The 22,115-nt window shown below is 45.1% G+C and overlaps 1 protein-coding gene across 1 annotated transcript; it reads right to left on the minus strand.

Moving 5' to 3' along the window:
• Positions 1-6,532: 6,532 nt before the first annotated feature.
• On the minus strand, positions 6,533-14,344 carry LOC125519813 (uncharacterized). Its single transcript, XM_048684584.2, has 14 exons — positions 13,862-14,344; positions 13,135-13,216; positions 12,909-13,012; positions 12,563-12,689; positions 12,388-12,482; positions 12,007-12,130; positions 11,469-11,549; positions 8,544-8,642; positions 8,275-8,445; positions 8,074-8,161; positions 7,922-7,992; positions 7,774-7,842; positions 7,380-7,523; positions 6,533-7,117 (listed from the first exon to the last, which is right to left on the minus strand). The coding sequence occupies exons 1-14, from the start codon at positions 13,900-13,902 to the stop codon at positions 6,920-6,922; spliced, it is 1,494 nt and encodes a 497-aa protein (XP_048540541.1). The 5' UTR covers positions 13,903-14,344; the 3' UTR covers positions 6,533-6,919.
• Positions 14,345-22,115: the final 7,771 nt, after the last annotated feature.

Raw genomic sequence — 22,115 nt, forward strand, 5'->3', positions numbered from 1 at the left:
CAGGCTAGTGGGGACGCTTAGTTTCGTCTGCCCATATAAAGGGATAAGGATTCACCTTTTCATCCACGCCTTCTTCCTCATTTGCTCATCCGTTTTCGCACACTCGAGCTCCAACACCCAAGTCCACATCCCTTCCCTCAATTCTCCAAACATGTCCGGAGCGGGAGGCAAATGGATGGCTTCCTTCGTTACGGAGGGACATATCAAGAAGCTGCACGGAGCCGGATACTTAGCCGTGAATATCACGCATCGGCTGCCCGCTGTGGGGCAGATCGTCCCTACCCCAGAACCTCACGAGAGGGTAGTTTTCCTTCACCACTTCCTCCACGGACTGGGGTTTCCTCTCCATCCATTCGTCCGTGGTCTCATGTTCTACTACGGGCTGGACTTTCATGATCTAGCCCCGAACTTCGTCCTCAACATTTCGGCGTTCATCGTCGTGTGTGAGGCTTTCCTCCGCATCCGGCCCCACTTCGGCCTGTGGTTAAAGACCTTCAATATCAAGCCGAAGGTGGTAGGAGGCCAACAAGCAGCATGCGGCGGAGTCATGGTGGGCAAGATACCCAACGTTATATGGCTTGAAGGCTCCTTTGTGGAGACAATAAAGGGATGGCAATCGGCGTGGTTCTACATCACCAAGCCGCGCGACGCCAAATGGGCGGCGGCCCCCGAGTTTCGATCCGGATTCCCTATACGGCTCACTTCCTGGAAAGAGAAGGGCTTGTCGTGGGGTTCATCGGTGGAGCTGGATGGACTCCAGAAATGTATCCGGAGTATGGCAAGCAAGAAGCTCAAGATTGTCAATATAGTCCAGGTTATGCTCATCCACCGGATCCTCCCGTGTCAACAACGGGATTTTAACTTGTGGGAGTTCGACCCGGCCCAGCACCAGACTCTGAGCGAGCTCTTCGATGCGACGCACAAGGACATCTAGAAGGTGCTGTTCAAGGGCGCCGAGGTCCCTCCTTCTCTCGCCGAGGACCGTGGACTAAGCGCAAAGAGCCTAGCGCGTTCGGTGAGTTCAATACGTCCCGTAGGACATTTATTTCCCCTAGCTTAATCATGTGCGGGGTCTAATCTCCATGCCTTTGACAGGACTGGGTGGAGACGTCGGGGCAGATCAACTGTCCAGCCCCTTTGCCCGAAGACACTGCGGGCGCTCTCCTGACGAAGATGCTGACTCCGACTCCTTACAAGGTGCCGGAGAAGACCAAGAAGGCCAAGGAAACCCGAAAGAGTTCCCGACGCCAGGCGACGTTGGACTCACCGTCCGATGACTCTGCGGCGCACTCCTCCCCCGAAGACGAGGAAGAAGAAGAAGATGCTCCCCCTCCAGTTGGGGAAGATAAGAAAAGGAAGGCCGCCCCAACTGGGGGGGCGAAGGGTCCAAGAAGGGAAGGACTCACCTTCCAGACAGTTCCACCGCCACCGACGAAGGCGAAGACGAGTAGTTGCCCAGGGCCAAGCCCCTGGGGAGATCGTAAGTATTCAGATACCTGAGTAACTCATAGCATTCCTTTGTCACTGCTTTCCCTAATGCCGAACATGATTATGCAGGCCGCCACGAGCCAGTATCGATGTATCATCGGACGGCTCCCTGGGCTCGTCGGACATGGATAGCGATCCAGTCCCGACCGCCACCTCCCCTCATCCTGCCGACGACGCCGAGGTGCTGTCTCACGGGGCACCGGGTCGAGGGGAGACAGTCCCGGAGGCGCCTCAAGGCGGCCTCCCGGACTCCGGGAGCCGAGGGGACAAGGCCCCTGAGAGCTCCGAGTTCGGCCCTCAACCGAACACCGCGCCGGAACCTCCAGTGGTTCCGGGCTTGGGCAGGCGGCCTCCTTCTAAGAGGGGCGAGACGCCTGTACCGGTGACCTCTGTCCATCCAGAGGTGCCGGACAATCTGCTGGAAGCGCTTCGCAGCGCTTCCATCGACGAGGAGCACCGTACTATTATGAGTGCGGTGAACCAGAAGGTTCAGTCCGCCAAGAGCGGATTGACTGAAGCCTGTGCCAGCCTTCTAACAGGCTTTGAGGTAAGTGTTAAAATATAGGAAAAATATTACCGCATAGACAGTAGCCCCTGATGCTCTGTTCGGTGTTCACAAGAAAAGCCGAACAGAGGATCGAACAATATCGCAGGAGTCTAATTTAAGTATGTCAATATGCGTATGCAGGCTTCCCTGCTGGCCTCAGCCGCACTGACTGCGGAGGTCGCCTCACTGAAGCAGGACCTCGAGGGATCCAAGAAAGAGCTCGGCCTTGCCAAGAGGCAGCTCGAGGAGAATAAGGGTAAGTAATACCCTGTCTATAGATATGTATTTATAAAAGAAGACGCGATTGCAAAATGACAGGATCATCGTATATCTGCCAGGGGCCACGACTGAGGTGGCAACCCTGAAGCAAGCGCTAACCAAGGCCGAAGATAAAGCGAACAAGGAGCGCACCGAGCGGGAAAAGCAAGAGGCTCGTGTGGGCGAGGTGCAGCAAGAGCTCCAGACTCTCGTGACGAAGTACGAGGCGTTGGAGCTTGACTCGAAGACGCGAGAGTCTGAGCTTGCCACGGCCCTCGAGAGCGCAAAGAGTGCCAAGGCCGAGGCCCAAAAGGCCCTCCAGGAGATTGACGCGATGAAGAAAATAACGGCAGGTAAGGCATTCTATATGCAAAGCAAGCATGTGAAAGTAAATTACCGATTACTTACCCGAATTCGGAGCTCTCCAGGAGCATTCGCAGATTTGCCCCGCAGCGTGTTGGATGCCGCACAATTTTATCAGGCCGAGAAGGAAAGCTCAACGGAGAAGTTATTCTGGTCTCAGTATACTGAGACCGAACACCCGATGCCTTTGAGCGACCAGCTAAAGCAGCTGGTCGAGCTGCACAAGGCGGCCGAACAGGCCATGAAGGGCCTTATAGTCCGGCTGTGGCCTGGCGACGCCCTTCCGAACAGCTACTTCGGCCTGGTGAGGCGGCTTGTGGATGCCTGCCCACGGCTGGAGGTCCTCAAGCGGTCTGTCTGCATCGAAGGTGCACGTCGGGATTTCGCCCGTGTGAAGGTGCAGTGGGCCAAGCTAGACGATGTGAAGCTGATCAAGGAAGGGCCGCCGCAGGGCAAGGAGCATCGCACCCCCGAAATTTATTATGAGAGTGTCCTGAAGGGTACCCGTCTTGTAGCGGACGAATGTTCAAAGGATGTAATATTTGAGTAAACTTGCTCGTGTGATCCTGTATGATGAAAACTTGTTTCATATGCGCTATGCAACACTTGTGTGAATTTTAAATATTACCTTCTGTTTGGCTGTTTATCCAATCTGAGAGATGCCTAGTCCTCGGCTTCTGCCCCCATGTCACTAGTGCTGGGGTGTTCGGGATAAACATGAGCACTCTTATTCCCATGTTTGGGTCCTTCGAGGGAGGTGCTCAGCACAACGAACCAGGCAACCGAACTAATAATGCTTTATCACTCTCACTTAGCCATAGAATTCTATAATTTTAAATTTCGGCGAAGCCCCTGGTATTCGGAAGGCCGAATTCGGAGCGCGATACACGTCTTTAAGCCGGACAGGGCCGGCCCCTCGCACTAAGCGGCATAAGTCTTTAGGGACACGAAAACCTCGCCGAACAGCGACCAGTCTCTCGCCTTATCATGACAGTCAGTTTTAGCTTTCTCTACTGAGGTGCTTGGCCCAGCAGAGCCGGGGCATAATCGCAGTAGTTCTCCTAGCGCTGCTGCTGGAGCATTTTAGCGTGGCTGCTGGAACGGTCGCTGCGCGCCGCGCCAAACCAGGTGATGGGCGCGCGCTAAAGCTGTTTTTTGCGCGCTCCGCGTTCGGCGCCTGTTGGAGATGCTCTTAGCGTCCGTTCGGCAGTCCGTCAAATACCAAATATTTCTCTTGAGCTTGTATGGTTGCTTGCTCATGAGCTTACTAGATTGGCTAGATTTTTTCGGACTTTTAATTAACATAACCCTATAGCCATATAATTAAGAGAAACATGTTCTGACAATAGAATGGTGTCATCTGCCATGACAGCTAGAACACTCCCATCATGTTCTAACAATAGAAATGTATCATCACTTACACGAATAAGAACGGAATAGATTAAAAAAATTCATCTCCCAAGCAGATCAAAATGACCATTGTTAGAACATCTCCAATAGATGGTCCAAAACCATAGATGTAAAATTTGAACCGCCAAAAAATGTGTTTTGGTGCTCCGAAAAAAGGCCAACTCCAACAGATGGTCTAAATTCATGGTCCAAAACCGGTCAGCAGCCGCGCGGCTGCTGTTCAGCCACTGTACAGCCGCACATATTGCATAAAACATGTTTTAAAACAACATAAAAAAATCATGTCCACAACATCAAATTATTACATAGTTCTTCAAATCCAGGAGATGAAATGCAACACAAATACAACATAGTTTGCATAATACAACATAGTTTTGAACAAACAAATAATAAATCTATGCGGATCTTTCGCCATGCCATTTCCAATGCTCTTCCATCAAATCTTTCTGAAGTTGGTCATGCACGTCGCTTTCTCTAATCTCGTTGTACACCTTCATGAAACATCTGATGCGTTGTTCTTTTCGCATGGGGTTAACAGGAATGCCCATCAAGTGATAGAAGTTGTAATCTAAATCTTTTCCACGCTCGTTCTCAATGATCATGTTATGCATGATCACGCAAGCGGTCATGATGTACCAAAGGATCTTTTGATCCCAAAATCTAGCTGGTCCTCGCACAATAGCAAATTGGGATTGCAAAATCTGAAATGCCCTCTCGACATCTTTTCTAGCCGCCGCTTGTGCATTATGAAAGACAAGTTCTTTCTTACCTTGAGGTGTTGCAACCGGCTTGACGAATGTACTCCACCTCGGGTAGATCCCATCTGCAAGATAGTACCCATAGTTGTAGGTGCGGCCATTTGCTTCGAAGGTCACCGATGGTGCTTCTCCATTTGCTAAGTTGGCAAAGAGAGGTGATCGGTCGAGCACGTTGATGTCGTTGCAAGAACCGGGCATACCAAAATATGCATGCCAAATCCATGTTTCATAATCAGCAACTGCCTCAAGAATGATAGTGGCATCCTTCCCACGACCCTTGAATTATCCATGCCATGCTTTTGGACAATTCTTCCATTTCCAATGCATGCAATCTACAGACCCGAGCATACCTGGAAACCCTCGAGCTTTGTTCATCTCCAAAAGCCTCTGAGTGTCCTGAGCATTGGGTGCTCTCAAGTACTGTGGACCGAACACTTCTATCATAGTTATTGCAAATTGCTTGACATAGAAGATAGAAGTGCTCTCTGCCATCGCCAAGTTGTCATCAATGTAATCTGCCGGAACACCATATGCCATAATGCGCAAAGCGGCAGTGACCTTCTGCTTAATGCTATGGCCAAGCAACCCTGCACAGTTCCTTCTCTGCTCAAAGACTGGGTTATGTTGCTTCACTTCATTGCAAATGCGAAAGAACAAGTCCTTCGACATTCTGAAACGGCGTCGAAAGTAATTCTCCGGAAAGACAGGTGATGATGCAAAGTAGTTGCGCACCAACCGTTTGTGCGCGTCAATCCGTTCTCTCCGAATGAACGCACGACCATAAACGGAACCATCGTGCTTCGGTTTCTTCCTCTTGTGCATGGCCACTAGCATAGCAATCTCCTCTTCTTCATGGAAATCAAATTCCTCGTCCGACGATGAATCATCCACGAAAGAGGAGTCAACCGAGCTCATCTACAATGCACACGACCACCGTCAAACATACTATCCAATCCCGAGTTAAATCATCAAGTTTTGCCATTTTTTTACCTTGAGGAATTCCGCCGAACACCTTGTGCGCGCGGTGGAGGAAGATGGCCGCCAGTTGGATTTGCTGCTGCTTTACGGCAGTGGACGGCTCCGGACGGCGGCGGTGATAACAAAAGAGGTTGGAGGCCGGCCAAGAGGAGCTCGGCGGGCGGCAAAGACAAATTCGGCAGTCGGGCGGAGGGATTGGTGCGGCGGTCGTCGTGCGGCCGGTGCAACGTCCGTGGACAAGCTCACGGCCGACAGGAGCAGGTCGGCGGCAGCCCGAGACCCTGCGGAGGCCTACCGCGGCAGCTAGACCGCCGGAGGGGCCGAATCCCGCGCCGGCTGCCTCCCAATTCGGCGATGTCCGGGCGGCGGCGGGGAGGTGAGGGGGACGACGGCGGGGATGTGGGGTGGTGACGCGGGCGACGACGAGGTTTTGGGCGGTCGCGGCGGCGGATTCCGGCCGGCGGGTCACGGGCGGTGGCTGGTTTTGGACCAGATGCATCTCGTGATGTATATTTGCATCGCGAGATGTTGGATTTTACATTACAAGGAGGCCGCGGTCCAAATTTTTTTACATTACGAGGAGGCCGTGGTCCAAATTTTTTTTGCATATAAACCGTCCGTTAGAGCAGCGTTTTTTGCCCCAGACGGTCGAAAAGTTAGGTATTTTTACATTTGGACCGTCTATTGGAGTTGCTCTTACTTCGCCCGAAAGCGACTTTGCACCAGACACTCAAGCAAGAGACTTGTTACTGTTCATGGGCAATCTGCCCCTTAACCAGATAGTACAAAATAAGGTTCCCAAACAACAAACAAATGGCGTGTTATGTAAAAAATACAATATTTGAACTCGAAAGCCTATTGATACTAATGCACGGGTCCTTCCCCACACCAGGAGGGGTCACACTACAATTCTACAAACTCGGGATCTACAAGAGCAACGCGGAACAATCTGACGGAGCAAATACTGACAGTTACGTGGCCGGCTTCACAGATTCAGTGGTAACTGGTAACTATGCAGCAGGGTTGGTGCCGAGAGGTCAGAATCGAGGCGCATTTCGTCGATGAATCATCGTGTTCCTAGCAGTTTTGTCTGGGTTAAGCTGAGTATTCACAGTTGTCAGGACGACTTTGTTCTCTTGTGCTGGGATTGGCCCTGGAGGCACAGCCTGAAACGCTGGGTTAAGCTCTCCCCCATATCATGCCTCTCCTGGTTAAGCCTCTTCCATAGAGACCTGTTCTTCCTCTCCTTTGGTATGGTGAGTGGTTTCCGTCGTATCCGTCTCAACGGTGTTGCCAGAGCTCTTAGTGTCATGCTCTGCAGTTTGGGAACAAATGAGGAGATCTGAACTGTGAGAAGTTGTGCTCTTGGGAATAAAATTTTGCCAATACTCTATAAAATTTTGCCAGCTTAGTATTGAGCCGATCATAAGCTTTCCCTTAAAGGTTTGTAAAGAAAATCTGTATGCTAGTAAACCCTTGTCAAGTTGGCATATATATATTATGATGTGCCTCCTTGATATTTAGTTTACAGCAATTATGTGTGTCTGAAAGACATGTAAATTGAAAAATACATGTACCTTATGCTTATGATCGGAAACCCTGGGACGCTCGCCGGAGGATGATACATCACTCGCTGCGCCCAAGGAAGAACATCTTCCCCAGCTCTCTCGGTTTGAACTTGTGTATGAGCAGCACTCCTCATTTTGCCTGTTCGCCTTATCCTAAAATGGAATATAACCTCTCGTCAGTAAGATTACAAGATCCTTTCTCAGAAAGTAGTCTAAATGTAGGAAACCAATGAAATTTGTCATCATCCTTGTATAGTGACACAAGAAATTTAGTATCACAGAGATGGGCGGGCTGCATCATGTCATATGCAGTGATAGATTTTTTATAGAGTGCAGTGCTGCATTTAACAGTGGCAAAACAATCAACCAGCTTGAAATAAAACAAAGCCTCGTCAAATTTTACCTGTGTATGAGACTCTGCAGTGTTCTCTTCCATTTCAGTGAGGTTATGATTTTCGTCCAAAAGGAAATCCTGCATTCAAATGAGGATATATCACCTCAGATTTCTGGTGCAAGAGGCTAATCTACCACTGATGGTCTGGTCAACTTACCAAGTCACTGTCATTTTTAACGGACAGTTGATTTACCCTCTCCGTCAGCAATTCAACTACTGATTTTGTCGCTGAAACAATGAAATAAGAGTGAGTGAACAGCAAGAGGTAACTCGTGAGTACCAGCAGCTACTAAGGGGGCTGGGCCGCACCATTGGTGAAACTAGCTGCAGCTGCGGATGAACTTCCTGCATCAGTACCAGCAGCCCTTAGACCATTTATGATCTCATACAGTAAGCTCTGAAAAAGTCAAGTTAATTGACAGGTAATTTCCTTGGGAAGGTTTCAGGGTTCCCATAACAGCAAGCAGAAGGTCTGATGTAGGATTTAATAGGAGTGAAGAGAAAAATTACCTCATTAGTTCCAGCCCCACGGTTATAGTACTTCTCTAGCTTATTTGAGCATGCAGACGGAAATTGAGGTGGATTCAGAACATTATAGAAGAATATTGAAACGGAATCATAATAAAACTGGGGCCTAGCAGAGTTGTGATCGCCATCAAATTTGATTAAATTTTTATCACCCTGCAGAGACATACAAATATATGAATAAAATATGCGCAGTAGGATCGATCACCACAAATTATTACTTTTGATCAGCCAATGTAAAGCAAGCACGATACCGCATACGCCTGATGAATACGATCAGTGTGATGGGACTGAATAAACACGTCACTCGATGCATGTCCAAATAATGCCGGAATAAACGTCTTGGGGGCAAACTGGTGAAGAAAAAGGGTAAAGCTTGTCATTCATCCAGAAAAAAGGTGGTAATAAAACAAATAAATCTAATTCAGTATAACAAGAAATCACAATGAGTCAACTAATTCTATGTAAAAAAAATGTTACGAATAAAACTGAAAGAGTACTACTAGTGGCTTAATGTCAGTGATCACAGCTAAGACAACTATGCCATCTCCAACTAAGGTCGGCAGGTATATATTGGGTGAAAATGTGTTCACTTCACCATCGTAGGAACTACTTCCTCTGTCCCATAATATAAGAACGTTTTTGACACTAGTGTAGTTTAAAAAACGTTCTTATATTATGGGACGGAGGGAGTAGTAGACTAGCAATTGTGTCGTAGCTGTAACTTGAAGAGGTTCCCACGCTCAGAATCACTGCCTGAATCTAGGGACAGTTTTCCAATGCAACTAGCTAATTGATTTTGACAGTCTTAAGCAGGTGATGGCGTCCTGCATGTAACTAACTAATACATTCGTGATTAGTTCAGCAGGTACTGCCACTGAGAAGCTATTTCACTTGTCTCCCATATATTCACAATAATTATGTGTGATACAGAGTCACAACCTTCCATGATAAGCGTTCTAAGTGGATTCTTTGCTAAATGAAAGCCCATATTCATAGTATCTGATGAACTTCTAACAGCCATATGTATCCTAAGCCAATCAATTATCACAAGATTTCTTATTGTGTTGGTTACACAAGAGTCCATTCCAAAAAAAAAAATGGAAACATTCAAAAATTTACGAGTTGCGATAGGAAAGAAGATGAAAAGGATAACAAGGAAAGCCAGCAGGTGACTCTTGGCTTGCACCCAAGAGGACAACATCAGACAGGTTGGCACTTATGCATATTTTTTCTTGCTGCTATTTTTTGGTTGAAGAAGCATGTAACGGTGTAGCTGTACTATGGATGCAATTAAATGCTTGGTTAAATAATACAACTGATCCTATCGATGAGAACATCAAGAAAGTAGAAGTGTTTTGGTAAAAGATGTGAAAAATACAACAGTCTACCCAATCGAAGAAGACAAACCAAACATTGTAAGGAACACTTAGAAAAGCCCAACAAAAGGTTATATATTTGTCTGTTTTAGTGTATTTAGTGCAAATCTAAGAGGTGTATGTCAGTGGGCAGTTTGCGACCTTCACTGAGACATGGACAGGGCTCACGAAACGTGCAAGGAAATAAAGTAGTTGCTTCACACTTGTCTACTAGCGGATAGATTATGGAACCAGCCTACCAGACTAGGAGCTACAAAAGGTCAAGAACATGATAAAAAGGAATGATACATCTAGAGGCAGATTGCGAAAGAAACTCATCCACCAAGTAACAAAGCTGCAAAAGAAAAAGAAGAAAGGAAAAACCATAGAGGGCTCATCTTTGGTAGTCTCACATGATGGTTCAACTTTGCTGTGAAATGCAGGCCTTTCGAACTTGAATAATAAATACGATGCATACGTGACAGAAGTTTAGAGCAGCACATGCAAGATAGAAGAGGTAATAACAAAGAACTATTAATGACCGGCACTACCCTCTGAAAATTATTCAAAGAAGTGGTGTCAGCCATTAAGAGTTCTTAGTCCTTTGCAATCGCCCATTCTCCCCTTGCATGTGCTGCTTCAAGAAATTCCATCTACTCCCGTAATAAAGTATCATCATGTGACAGACTACCAAATAATGGTCATTTGTGATTTTTCCTCCTTTTTGCCTTTTTGCCTTTTAGCCCTTGGTTCCTGGTGGATAAGTTTCTTCTACGAGCTGCATCTGCACCGCATCACCTTGACCTCTGTGTCCTTCATAGTCCACTTAGGCGGATACCTCCCAACCAGAAGTGTGAAGAATAAAGAATTGGTTTCATTCCTTCTTGTAAATTTATGAACTCTGTACATGAGCTGATTGTCAACTACCCAGTAACATACACCTTTTGGCTACAGAAAATGACACTCGAACATGCAAGCTTTTCGTTGGTCTTTACCCATATTCCTTTGAAAATTTTCTTAGTTCCCTTTGATTGATCAGTTGTTTTGTTGTTGTTGTATTCATTCAGTAAACATTGGTCCAGAATATTTCCACATTCTTGTTGCTCCCGTCCATAGGATCAATCGAATTACTTAAGCTAGCACTTCTCTGCATTTTAGCTACATCTACATGTTTCTTAAACCAAGCAATACAAAAAAGGTGGAAACCAATTCAATGTTGTCATCTTGGGTCCAAGACAGGCATTGTACCCACAGCAGATCCGTGGTACGTGTTTCTTGCAATGGACTTTGGGAGACCAAGTTACCATGGCATTGCCAGAGAAACCTGCTGGGAAACGAGTCTAACTGCTAGGCTCATAACATAAGAATTACCCAGTTGCATAAAACAGTATCCAGTTTTACATGCACAATTGCTTGCTTACAAAACCGCAATTTTCCCTGGAGAGATATTTCATGTGTGGAAACCACTTGAAGCATCGGCCCAATATTCAAGCTGCGACTCATGTAACTGCTAGAATTGGGTCAACGGTGGCAAAGTGTAGCCGTTTTTTCCCCAAGAACCCAATACATTCCACCTTCCACATGCAATAAGTATACAACAAAACGTTCTTTTTGCATTACAATCCTTTGGAGACATATAAGCATAAATAGGCTAAGCTATTCCTTTCTAACTGTACTCTGTTGCATAGTTCATATCTGGTGCACATTAGTACATTACTAATTACCGATATGGAACATCATATTGTTGCAACAGGAACAAACACTTGCTATCACTTTTCATTAGTTATTAGCAAGAAGAATATACTGTTTTAGAAGGCAAACCTGAACAACATTAAGATCCATTATGTCAAATTTAGCTCTTCTTTGAATGACACGGCGCATGTAGTGTACAGCCATCTTAACCTGAAAACACATAGAACATGAGCGGCAGTAAAATGTTCATGTTATGTATTGCCTGCAAGTAAGTTAGTACACAAATTCATCTATAGCTTATTCGAAGTTTGCTTCCCTAGCAACTTAGATTTAAGAATAGAGATGGCATAGGATACACTAGGGCCATGCAAACCAAACCAACAAGTGCTGGAAGACTTCTAGAATTGGAAATTTTCATTGTAAGGTTCGTATTTTTCCTGGACGTAAACACGGTACATTTCTTTTCGCACATACAACACTTTTTGTGATACATACAGCAGATAGTTTGAGCACAGCTACAATGACACTTTTGCATAATAAATCACCAATTAGCATGTAAACTATGTTTCGTCAAAGTCTACGTTTTATCAACTACAGAAAGTGCACTTCTCTTAAAATCAGCTCAATCATAACGGTGAAGCAAAATATTATGCAGAGATAAGCATACCGTGAACTTTGGAACTCTGATTTTGTAAACATCAACAAGCTCTAGCATTAGCTCATACAAGTTAGAGAAAGCACTGTCCAAAACCATGCCAGCAATTGAGGGGTCTTCTGCTCCATACAGCAGGCTGCATCAAAGTTTGGACAAAGTGATGAACTATCAAAATACAATTCCACGCATTAAAACCTAAATCTTTAAGATATTTTGAGGACAAAAGCACCGCCAAATATCAGGATATTTCAATAATACAGAGAAACTCTTAAGGTACATAAATTTATTATGTTGTACTATCTGAACACTTACAAAAGACAATATAGCATTAAGAGAAATAGGACACTGAAATTTGCGAAATAGTAGAAAGCGCAAACACTGTATCCAAAATACCTTGTAACAGCACCCATCGAACGCCCCCAAAGACCTATGCAAGAGACTTCCTTATTCTTCCGCAAAAAGGACACCACGGACTTGAGATCCTGTTTCTGATAGTTGTATCCTTTTTCAGAACAGTGCAATTACTAAATTATAAAAATGTTGTTTGAAATAAATAGTGAATATGCACCTCGTGCCAACCAAGGCTGACATACTCTCCCCCTGATAGCCCTGATCCAGCGAAATCAAGTGCAAAAAGTGTAATGTTTGAAGGCAAAAGTATGACAGCAGCTTCGTTTGCATCTGCTCTGCACCCACTGCATTAGGTTTAAAGAAACAATCAATTGGCCAGCATTATTGGTGATTAATTAAGGTATGCACCAAATGTGAAAAGAAACAGATGCCATGATTAATGCCGATAAATCACTATGTGTTAATTGTTAAATGGTACTCCCTCCGTTCCAAATTACTTGTCGTGGATACCTATATAACATGTATAGGATAAAGAGAACCCATGAGCGAGAAACCACGAATACCTATTCCCATGGCAGTAGATCACACATGGAAGGGCAGTGTTTTCTGGGATGACGGCAGGAACATAGTGGCTGCATTTTAAGGTCTGGTTTCTTTCATTGGAAAGCTGCCACAACATACAGGTACAAGAATAAGTCCAATATACAATAATTTGATAATCAGCATAAAGTCTTTTCATTGGCAAATGGAACACAGCAAAAAGCCTCAATAACTGCTCCCCTTACTTGCCTCCAAATCTATTCGTTTGTACTTTCTTCCTGCAAGAGTAAACTCTGGCTCCCATAAATACTGATCTGGGTTGTACTCTGCACTGTAAATATACATCTAGTTAACCAGCTGACAGCAGTACACACACACACACACAGAGGATATCACTTTATGAATACCAAAGTTCTGGGAGCTTTGACTTCCACTTTCATACGTCTTAAGAAAAGGCATAAATTAAATTTAAGAGAAGCGCGGCTGAGTTGAAACTACACGTGTTAAAAGAATGCAAAAGTTTGTTGCAGTTACAGTTTAGTCTCTAAGATCAGTTTAACTTTGCGTCTTTGCCACTGCAGAACTAGTGATTAAGAAGTGCTACTTGTCCACCTCGAAAACTAGTAGACGATGCTCAATACTAGCAAGGCTTCACCAACAAGGTTTGGCTCCTACGCTTGCTTAACCTTTTGTACTTTGAACACAGAACCTACACCGTGTCGAGTTAGGGCTTACAGTTCGAGCATTGGTAACATTACTATGAGATGCCAAAAACTACTGCAATTTTCCACGAGCTTGGATAATGCCTTGATGGGGGAATCACAGTACACTCGTACTTACAGGGCAAAGTATGACCATCTAAAGCACCTAGCTATCATTATATTATGACAACAAAAGTCAAAAGTAGCACGTTCGACCTAGTGCAGCTGAAACTTGGCAAAGCAGTGAGAATAAAGCCAGCAAGGCGGTTGGTTACCGTGGCGGGCGGATGACGAAGTTAACGAACTGCTCGATCATGGCGCCGCGAGAGCTCCCCGACCACAGACGCAGAGGCGGCGGCGCAGGCTTCTGGCTCTCATGTACCGCGGCCGCCCACCAGCTTCCCCGCGCACCAACCTACCTCCACCAACCCGCGGAAATCAACTCGAGCCGAGTCCAACCGGGAGCCAGCCCCCTCAAATTCCCAGCGCGCAGGCACGGATCTGCGCCGACCGCGGCGGCAGCTCGCGGCGCCGCCGAGCCTGCCCCGCCGGATCCGGCGAGCCGGAGCTCGAAATGCCCGCCGCGAGCCGCGAGGCCCGGCAGGCGGCGTGGCGAGGCGGGGTTTCGCGGGGCGCCGGCGACGGGGGCGGGGAGCGAGTGGGGCCGGGTCGCTGCGGCGGGGGATCGGACGGACGGACGGAGTTGGGAGGGATGGGCCGCGTGGGAAATGTGAACGTTAAAGAGGAGGATGTGACGAGGAAAAAAATATAGAACTGGGTTTAAAATGGGGGTTTGCTTTGCTGCTGTTTATTCGCGCTTTTGTACTTTAGCCCCCGAGGTTTTCCGGGGCGCATGTGGGGCGGCACATGCGCCGTGCATGGGGCGTGGCAGCGGTGCGGCCCGAAAGGCGGTGGCAGTTGTGCGCTGATTGGGTCTGCTTTTGCATGACCCATGTACCGGCACTGCTTCTCTTTTCCGGTTAGGGTGTAAATCCGAGTTGTAAAGAGATGGATATATAGCTCTGCAAAAAAAAGATGGATATATAGTATTTTCTCCGTCTTAAAATAAGTGTTTCAAACTTAGTATAATTTTATACTAGAGTTAATATAAAGTTGAGACACTTATTTTAAAACGTAGAGAGTAGTCGTGATTCGTGAAGCAAGGAGGGAGCAATTTTGTGGAGCCACCCTGAGCAGAATAATGACTAGGCCTTCTTCTTCGCCTCTCACTTGTGTTAGGGCATGTGCAATAGTTTTACGTAGAAGAGTCAAGGAATTTTCAACGCGGGCCCTCATATAGCACATATATGTCCTCTGCAGGACTATATGAACTAGTTCAAATGTCTAAATTCTGGCAAACTATAAAAAACTTGGGGGCTTGGGGGGAGTGCGGACATACGTCTGGCCAATCAAAAACCAACACGTCGGACATCCTCTCTTTCTTTTTCTCTCTCTTCGATCGCGATAGGCACATGTATAGATGGACATTTAGAGAACATTGTTGGATAGTCAGCTCCCATATCAGTATTTGCGGACAAAGATTGAGGGCCTGTCTGGATGAAAGCCTGGACAATGTGCCTGGATGAAGCCTGGGATGACGCATGTTTTTGCCTGGCCAGGCTAGCCTGGCGCATGCGCCTTTGGTTTCCTTCCTTGCCTGTTGATTTGTCCTTTTGTGTTTAAAAGATATCTAATGCTACTGCCGTCCTTTGCTTAGTGGCAGGCACAGAGCCAGGCGTGAAAAATCGAACGCCTGGGCCAGGCTGATGACACTGCCTGGGTTGGATATATTATTTTATTTGAATTTTTTAATCAGGCCAGGCTAACCAGGCTACCAGGGACGGCCAGGCAAGCAATCATTTTTTGCGCAGGCAACTAACCAAACAAAGGCCAGGCAGGAACCAGGCACTGGCCAGGCCAGGCTTGCAATGGTGTGGACTCCAACCAAACATGCCCTGAGTCCATTTTAGAAGTCAACGTTGGAGATGATCTCACGTAGGATAAATACTGAAGTGAGGAAGATATATAAATTATAAAAAAAAAAGTTAGCCCAACATGATTATGCATCCATCCATGGAAAAAGACTGCCATATGATAGTGCTCCGGGTTAGCTTAAACATACTTTTGCAGTGCTGCAAGGCACATTAACATATATTTGACTTTAAATTACCACAACATATTCTACAGAATTTATACTATCCTACGGTGGTCTTTTCGGCTATAAAATTTGGAGCTGCCAATTTTCTTTGAAACACATTCTTCTGTCATTGAGTTTGTAGGAAACTTAATGTGAGCTTAAACATCACGAAGATCAAGGCCCTCTGTCTATTGCTATAAAAAGTGTGCGTTTATTATTTTGAGTGGACAATCCAAGATTACATGCTTTCTAAATTTTTGTGTTTGAGAATATACAAGAATTCATTCTTAAGGGCATCTCATCGGCGTGTGTTCTTTTTTTGGTTTTTTATATATATTTTGCATCTGAACATTGCATATAGAAGGGTTTGTCCTAAATGAGACGCCTAACTAATATTCTGCTCGGTCGCGGATGCTTAGCTATTTAAATCCGCACTCGGTATGTAGACCAATGGGTGCAAAGTAGTTGATGTGTTTGTATATATGAGCTCCGTCAGCATAGCTCATTAATACATCACCCCGCAAAAAAAAAGTTCATTAATACATCAAAATGATGTGAAATACACTCGGGCTTTATAACGTGTTTATTGTCTTTCTTCCACTTATGCATCGCCTGAAACAGGGGCGGAGGCACGTTGTCTCTTCCGGTGTCACTGACACCGGGTAAAACTCGTATTCACCTTATGCATGGTACAGATTTTTGGGCTGGACATCGGTAACTTTTTGATCTGAACACCGGCCAGCCCACCGATACACGAACACAAGCCAGGCATATCGGCCCATCTAGGTAAATGCCTACTCCAGATCGATCGATTAATCGATCCCTGTACGTGCGTCTGTTGAGAAAAAGCTATCGATCTAATTAATTAATCCCCAATACGCCTGTGCGTGCGCCTATTCTGTTGCTCATCCGTTCGGCTTCTCCGTCCTCGGCCCTTTTCCGCCGCCGCGCTGCCAGTCGCGCTGCCAGTCGCTGGTTCGTCCTGGTTGTCCATTGAAGCGTTCAAGCATCGCTAGCTGGCTACCTCTACCTCGCCCACCGAGAGATTGTTGAAAATTTTAGGTACCTCTCAACTCTGCATTTGGTAATTGCCGATCTCTCTCAAATCTGAAATCTCAACTGTGTGTAGGAATTTAATTTCTCAAATTTCTGTTTTTTAATTGTATGGCTAGGGTTTTAAAATTTAAAGGTATTATAATTGAGAACAACTTGCTGCGATTCACATCTAACCATGGGAGGATTATTTCAGCAAGAACGACAAATCACAATGTTGAGTAAGTTTAACTCCCTAATCGTATTGTTCAATCAATATGTTCTGTTTATTTCTGACAAAAAAAATGTTTTGTTTATTGTTTCTATTCTTGCATATGCAAACACAAATAATGTAACTCATACATTTTTTCTAACACAATAATAATTATTAACATGAGAATTTATGGAAATGTTTCTTAAAAAAAATAAAGTCCTCGGCACAAGATGATATAGCTTGCCCATCACATGAACCAGTTCATTTTTGTAAGAAATCTCACTGCCATATAATTTGTGTTGTTGGGTGTGTTATTCTTCGTTCCAGAATATAAGGTGTATCTATTTCCGTGCAAATCAACCATTTGAATGTTTGACCAAATTATAGAATAAAATAACAACATCTACAAAACCTAATAGATAAAATACGAAACTATCTTCTTGAAGGATCAAATGATATGAATTTCGTAATGTGGATATTGATATATTTTTCTAAAAACTCATATATAAAGGAATGGAGTGCATATTATTGTTTGGTGTCTATCCTTGTATACATGTGGACACCGGGACATTTTTGTTCTGGATCCGCCCCTGGCCTGAAAACATTGGACACTAATCGGTCTTTTCTTGAAAAAGCCCTTACTTAGTAATTGTGCATCTCTCCAGGGTTGTCGCCCCAAACATCCTAACAACTTTTTTTTTTGGAGTAACTCCTAACAACTGGAAAGGGACTTGAATCCGGTAGCAGTTCAGTATGGGCCCCCACCAAGCCACTGGAAGCAAAAATTGCTACAGCTACTATAAAGCCCGAATATTCACCTGCTCCCGGGCCCCGAGCTGCTGGCCTGTCCACCTCTCTCCGAGGAGATGCTCTGACTAAGGGCCCGGATGCCATCGAGTGGGCCTTACGAGTGACGACCTGCCGGACGCGCAACTATGACTTCCCTACCACTCAAAAAAAAAAAACTACGACTTCCTTGTGGACGAGAGAGTGTACTGTGAGGGGTAGTTTCGGCAGTGTCTATTCGTTGGTAGCTTGGACTTTTTTTTTTGGATGATTGGTAGCTTGGACTTTTCTGAAGGTGACCGGTGCGCCTGTGAACAACGGCGAGTGGTCCTGTGGTGTGGCGTGGCCTGGGCGTGTTTATTTTTTCATGAGTCTTCGTCGTCCAACTCGCACCTTTCATGTGCCTTGATCACAAATGAGAAACGGTTATGAATGTCGTTCAAAAGAAAAAAATAGCATGTACACCCTCCGTCTCTAAATGTAAGACGTTTCTCAAATAACAGGTACTCCCTCCGTTCTGAAGTGTAAGATGGAGGGAGTAGATGGAAAAATAAAATGCAGGCAAAGCAATATCTGAATCAGGTTTCTCAAATAACTTGTCAAGCTTTGCTAAATATATGGAGGAATAATTTTTAGAAAAATATACTCCCTCTATAAAGAAATATAATAGTGTTTAGATCAATAAATCAATGATTCAAACGCTCTTATATTTGTTTATAGAGGGGGTACAAGCTTTTTTTCCATTGAATGCTCATCAGCCCTGACATGAAGAGATTTTTTTTTTTGAGAAGATGACATGAAGAGATATTCCGTTGCACATTGTGTGCACAATGTTCGCTCCATAGGGAACTTTGCAATGGGCCAACCAGATAAAATCAGGTGCGCTCTTCTCTTTTATTGCAGATTTTTTCCTATTCTTTTTCTAATCTCCACTTTTACTTTTAAATTGTACATCTGTATTTATTTAATTTCAATATAAATTTTATTTTTATAAATACACTAATCAACATTTCCATATAGATGTTTTTTTACAAATTCAGTTTTTTGTGTATTTTACATGATTTTCTATAATTATACTACTTAAAACATTGAAGGATTTTTCGCTAGACACAAAATACATGAAATATATGAGTATACTATTAAAAATAAAAAATGTGAACATCTTCTAACATACAAAATTTATTTTATTATACATAAATACTATTTGAAATTACTGCAAAAAAGATATTATTTGAAATTCATTAAACTTTACGTTTTAATTTATGATAGGTGCATTTTTTTAACACGTCTTTTTAGGTAGACACTTTTTCAATACAAGAACATTTTTCATGTAATTCATGTACATTCGCTTTGGTATGCGTGGACATTTCCTTCTTGGTTTCTACAACACATGAACATTTTGTAATTATTAAACTGTTGGGTGTGTAATTAATTCATTGTTTTTGGATGCGTAAAGAAGGGGAAAAAGTTATTTTTTAGGGGTAAATGTTCAAGTTAATGGGCACCAGAAAATATCAACCCATGTAATTGTTAAAGGTGGGAGTGACCCGATTTTGTTCTAGTTGGATTAGCCCAACCTTTGCCCCTGTCAAACGAATTGTTGTTCTTTTTTCTGTCCGCTGCGACCCACAGCGCAAATTTGGGCCAGATTTGTGTCCGCGCTAACACGCCGCGGACACGCCCCTTGTCCTCTCCTGGACCCCGTTCATGGGACACCCACCCCATTCCCTCCTCTCTTTACCAAGACCCTCCCGCCCTCCCATCATGCCGAACACGCCAAATCCCACCGCCCCCGTCCCCGATGCGGTCATCCGCGTCGGGGCCTCGAAGAAGCGGAAGAAGGTGCTCACCGTGGTGGAGACGGTTGTCAAGTCGTTGAAGCAAGGTGGGCGGAGGAAGCGGGGCAAGGAGGACGAAGACGCTGCCCTCGCGGTCGTCGCGGTCGCAACATTTCAGGCGTAGGCATCAGACATGATCATCTTGTTATGTGTTTGTTGTGTGCCGGCATGACATACGCTACTTTGAACTAGGGACGAGATGGATGGAATATGGCCATGGCGATTCTTTTGGTGCCATGTTGTATGTCGGCATGATATATGGCATTAGGAAAAAATGCTATCTATTTGTTATGTTTGGTTCTCAGTATATGCAAGTTGAAAACCGCTCGAGACGGCCAAGTAGATGGGCGCACTAGCCAAACGAACCAAATAGGTCGGTTGTTTGGGTGCACCACCCAAATTAGCACGGACAATAACAAACACGGGCCAAACTGGTGAACCAAACGGACAAAACATGTCCGTCTACATTCTGCATTGGAGTTGGTCGAAGGGCATAAAATATGAAAGCATCGCCATGCAGCTGCCTGATGAAAAAAATTGGTCGAAGCGGCTCCATGTGTTTTCCCTCTAGTCATTTTTTAGGCTGGTTGTAATGGTGAGTATCATAAAGTAGTATCATGCATATGATACTAGTGTATAATACTACCTCTCTAATGCATAATATTATATATTAGTATCATATAGTACTCTATTTATTGTCGTGCATGACACAAAATAGCATAGTATTTATTATGATACGGTATCATGATATGATACTTCATCATCTATTTTCTTCATTTAATGGCGCACTATATTTTAAAATAAAGGGACTATCTGACCACACACTCTCTCCCTCGAGCCCCTGCCTCCTAAGATCCTCATACACCATCCGATGCGATTTATTTTGACATCTTATCATACATGGCCTACAAGGCAACACCGTGAGGCTCTGCATTGGCCGCCTTGAACAGCACACCGAAGATGTGTTTGGTTGCTTGCATACATCTCGACCAGGTTCGTGCCGGAAGGATTCAGTGTGGTAGCCCGCATACATTATTGGGCCTGCATCGCACGTTTCTTAAAGCACCTATGGGCCTGACTCGTTGAAAATGCTAAGATCGGCAGTTTCTCTCGAGTCAGGCCGAAAGGAAGCGCAGCGAGCGAGCCCCTGCACGAGGAGAAACATGAGGGATGCGAGGTGTTTACCTGGTGTCTTCTTCAACCTCGAGTAAGCTCCACTCTAATCTCCTCTCTTCCATGCACTTCTAATCTACAGAACGATGCTTCGATTTGTGGTGGGCTCTACATGAAAAAGATGCACATAGATGCTACGGTTCCATTCAGGCGATCGGTTTTAGTTTCTCGACCGTACATGCTTAATTTCTTGTTCCCCGTTTGAAACTGTTTTGGACGAATTTTGTCAGATTTGTCGCGCACGATTGATTGTTTTGAAATTTCCTTTGACCAGCAGCCTAATCTCGCAGTTCTGCACAACCTTCGTGTTGCAAGTTTCCTGTTTCGACGATGGTAGACAAGGAGATCTACATATTTCTCATGGATGTACATATGAATATGCGTGCTATGATTTAAGACACTGCTTAATTATTCCTCTAGCCGGTGTGGTTTCTCTTGATCTCCTCTCTCGCGTCTTGCTGTGGTAGCGTCAGCGTCGCCGTCGTTCATCTCGGACTTCTCTCCATGATCCTACTACAGTTAAGCCACCATGGCGCGCACACTGACGGGGTTCTTCTCCTCTGTTCTCTGCCACCGATGGGGTCGATCATATTGGCCTCCTCCCGTCGTCCTACTACACTGGAGTCATTTTCGGCGTCGACCATCTCAGCTCCTCTCTCTCGTCCTACTACACTGACGATGCCATGGCGTGAGCACTGCATTTCTCCTCCTCTGCCCACTGTCTTTGCGCGAGCACTCCAACTAGTTCGCCGACAGGGTCGCTCGCCCATAACTCCGTGCTCGTCATGTCAGACACGGCTCCACGGTCACTGTCCACCACAGTCGCCATGGTCCAGCGCACACTGCATTTCTTCTCCTCCTTCCTCAACCAGCTCTTAACCCTGTGTACTAAGTGCAAGTGTTAGCTCTTAATCATACCCCATGCGGTCAACCAAACAGCGTGTAGTTGTATGCGCTGAGACAATGCAGACAACCAAACAACATGCCAAAGTTGATTCCCTAATGCAGGAAGTCCATATGCAGGCAACCAAACAACTCGCAGATGTCGCATATGAGACTGTTTTTCCAGAGCCAGGCTGGGTTGAGATGTGTATGCAACGCGGATACTGTAGCACACGACAACCAAACACGCCCCAAGACTATGCATTGGCCATGCTCTGAGTACCTCATATGTATTACTATAAGCAAAAAAACACATAACATGTTTCCATGCTACTCCTCCAATGCCGTGAAAATGAACAAAAATAGCCCTTATTTGAAACTTTAACATAAAATGGCCTCAATCTAAAAATATTTCACGAAATGACACCTTTTACATGACGCCCGGGGCTAGGGCGCCATGCGAGATA

This window comes from Triticum urartu, chromosome 7A (genome assembly GCF_056163025.1).
Source record: "Triticum urartu cultivar PI428250 chromosome 7A, HENAU_Tu73, whole genome shotgun sequence".
Taxonomy (NCBI): Eukaryota; Viridiplantae; Streptophyta; class Magnoliopsida; order Poales; family Poaceae; genus Triticum; species Triticum urartu.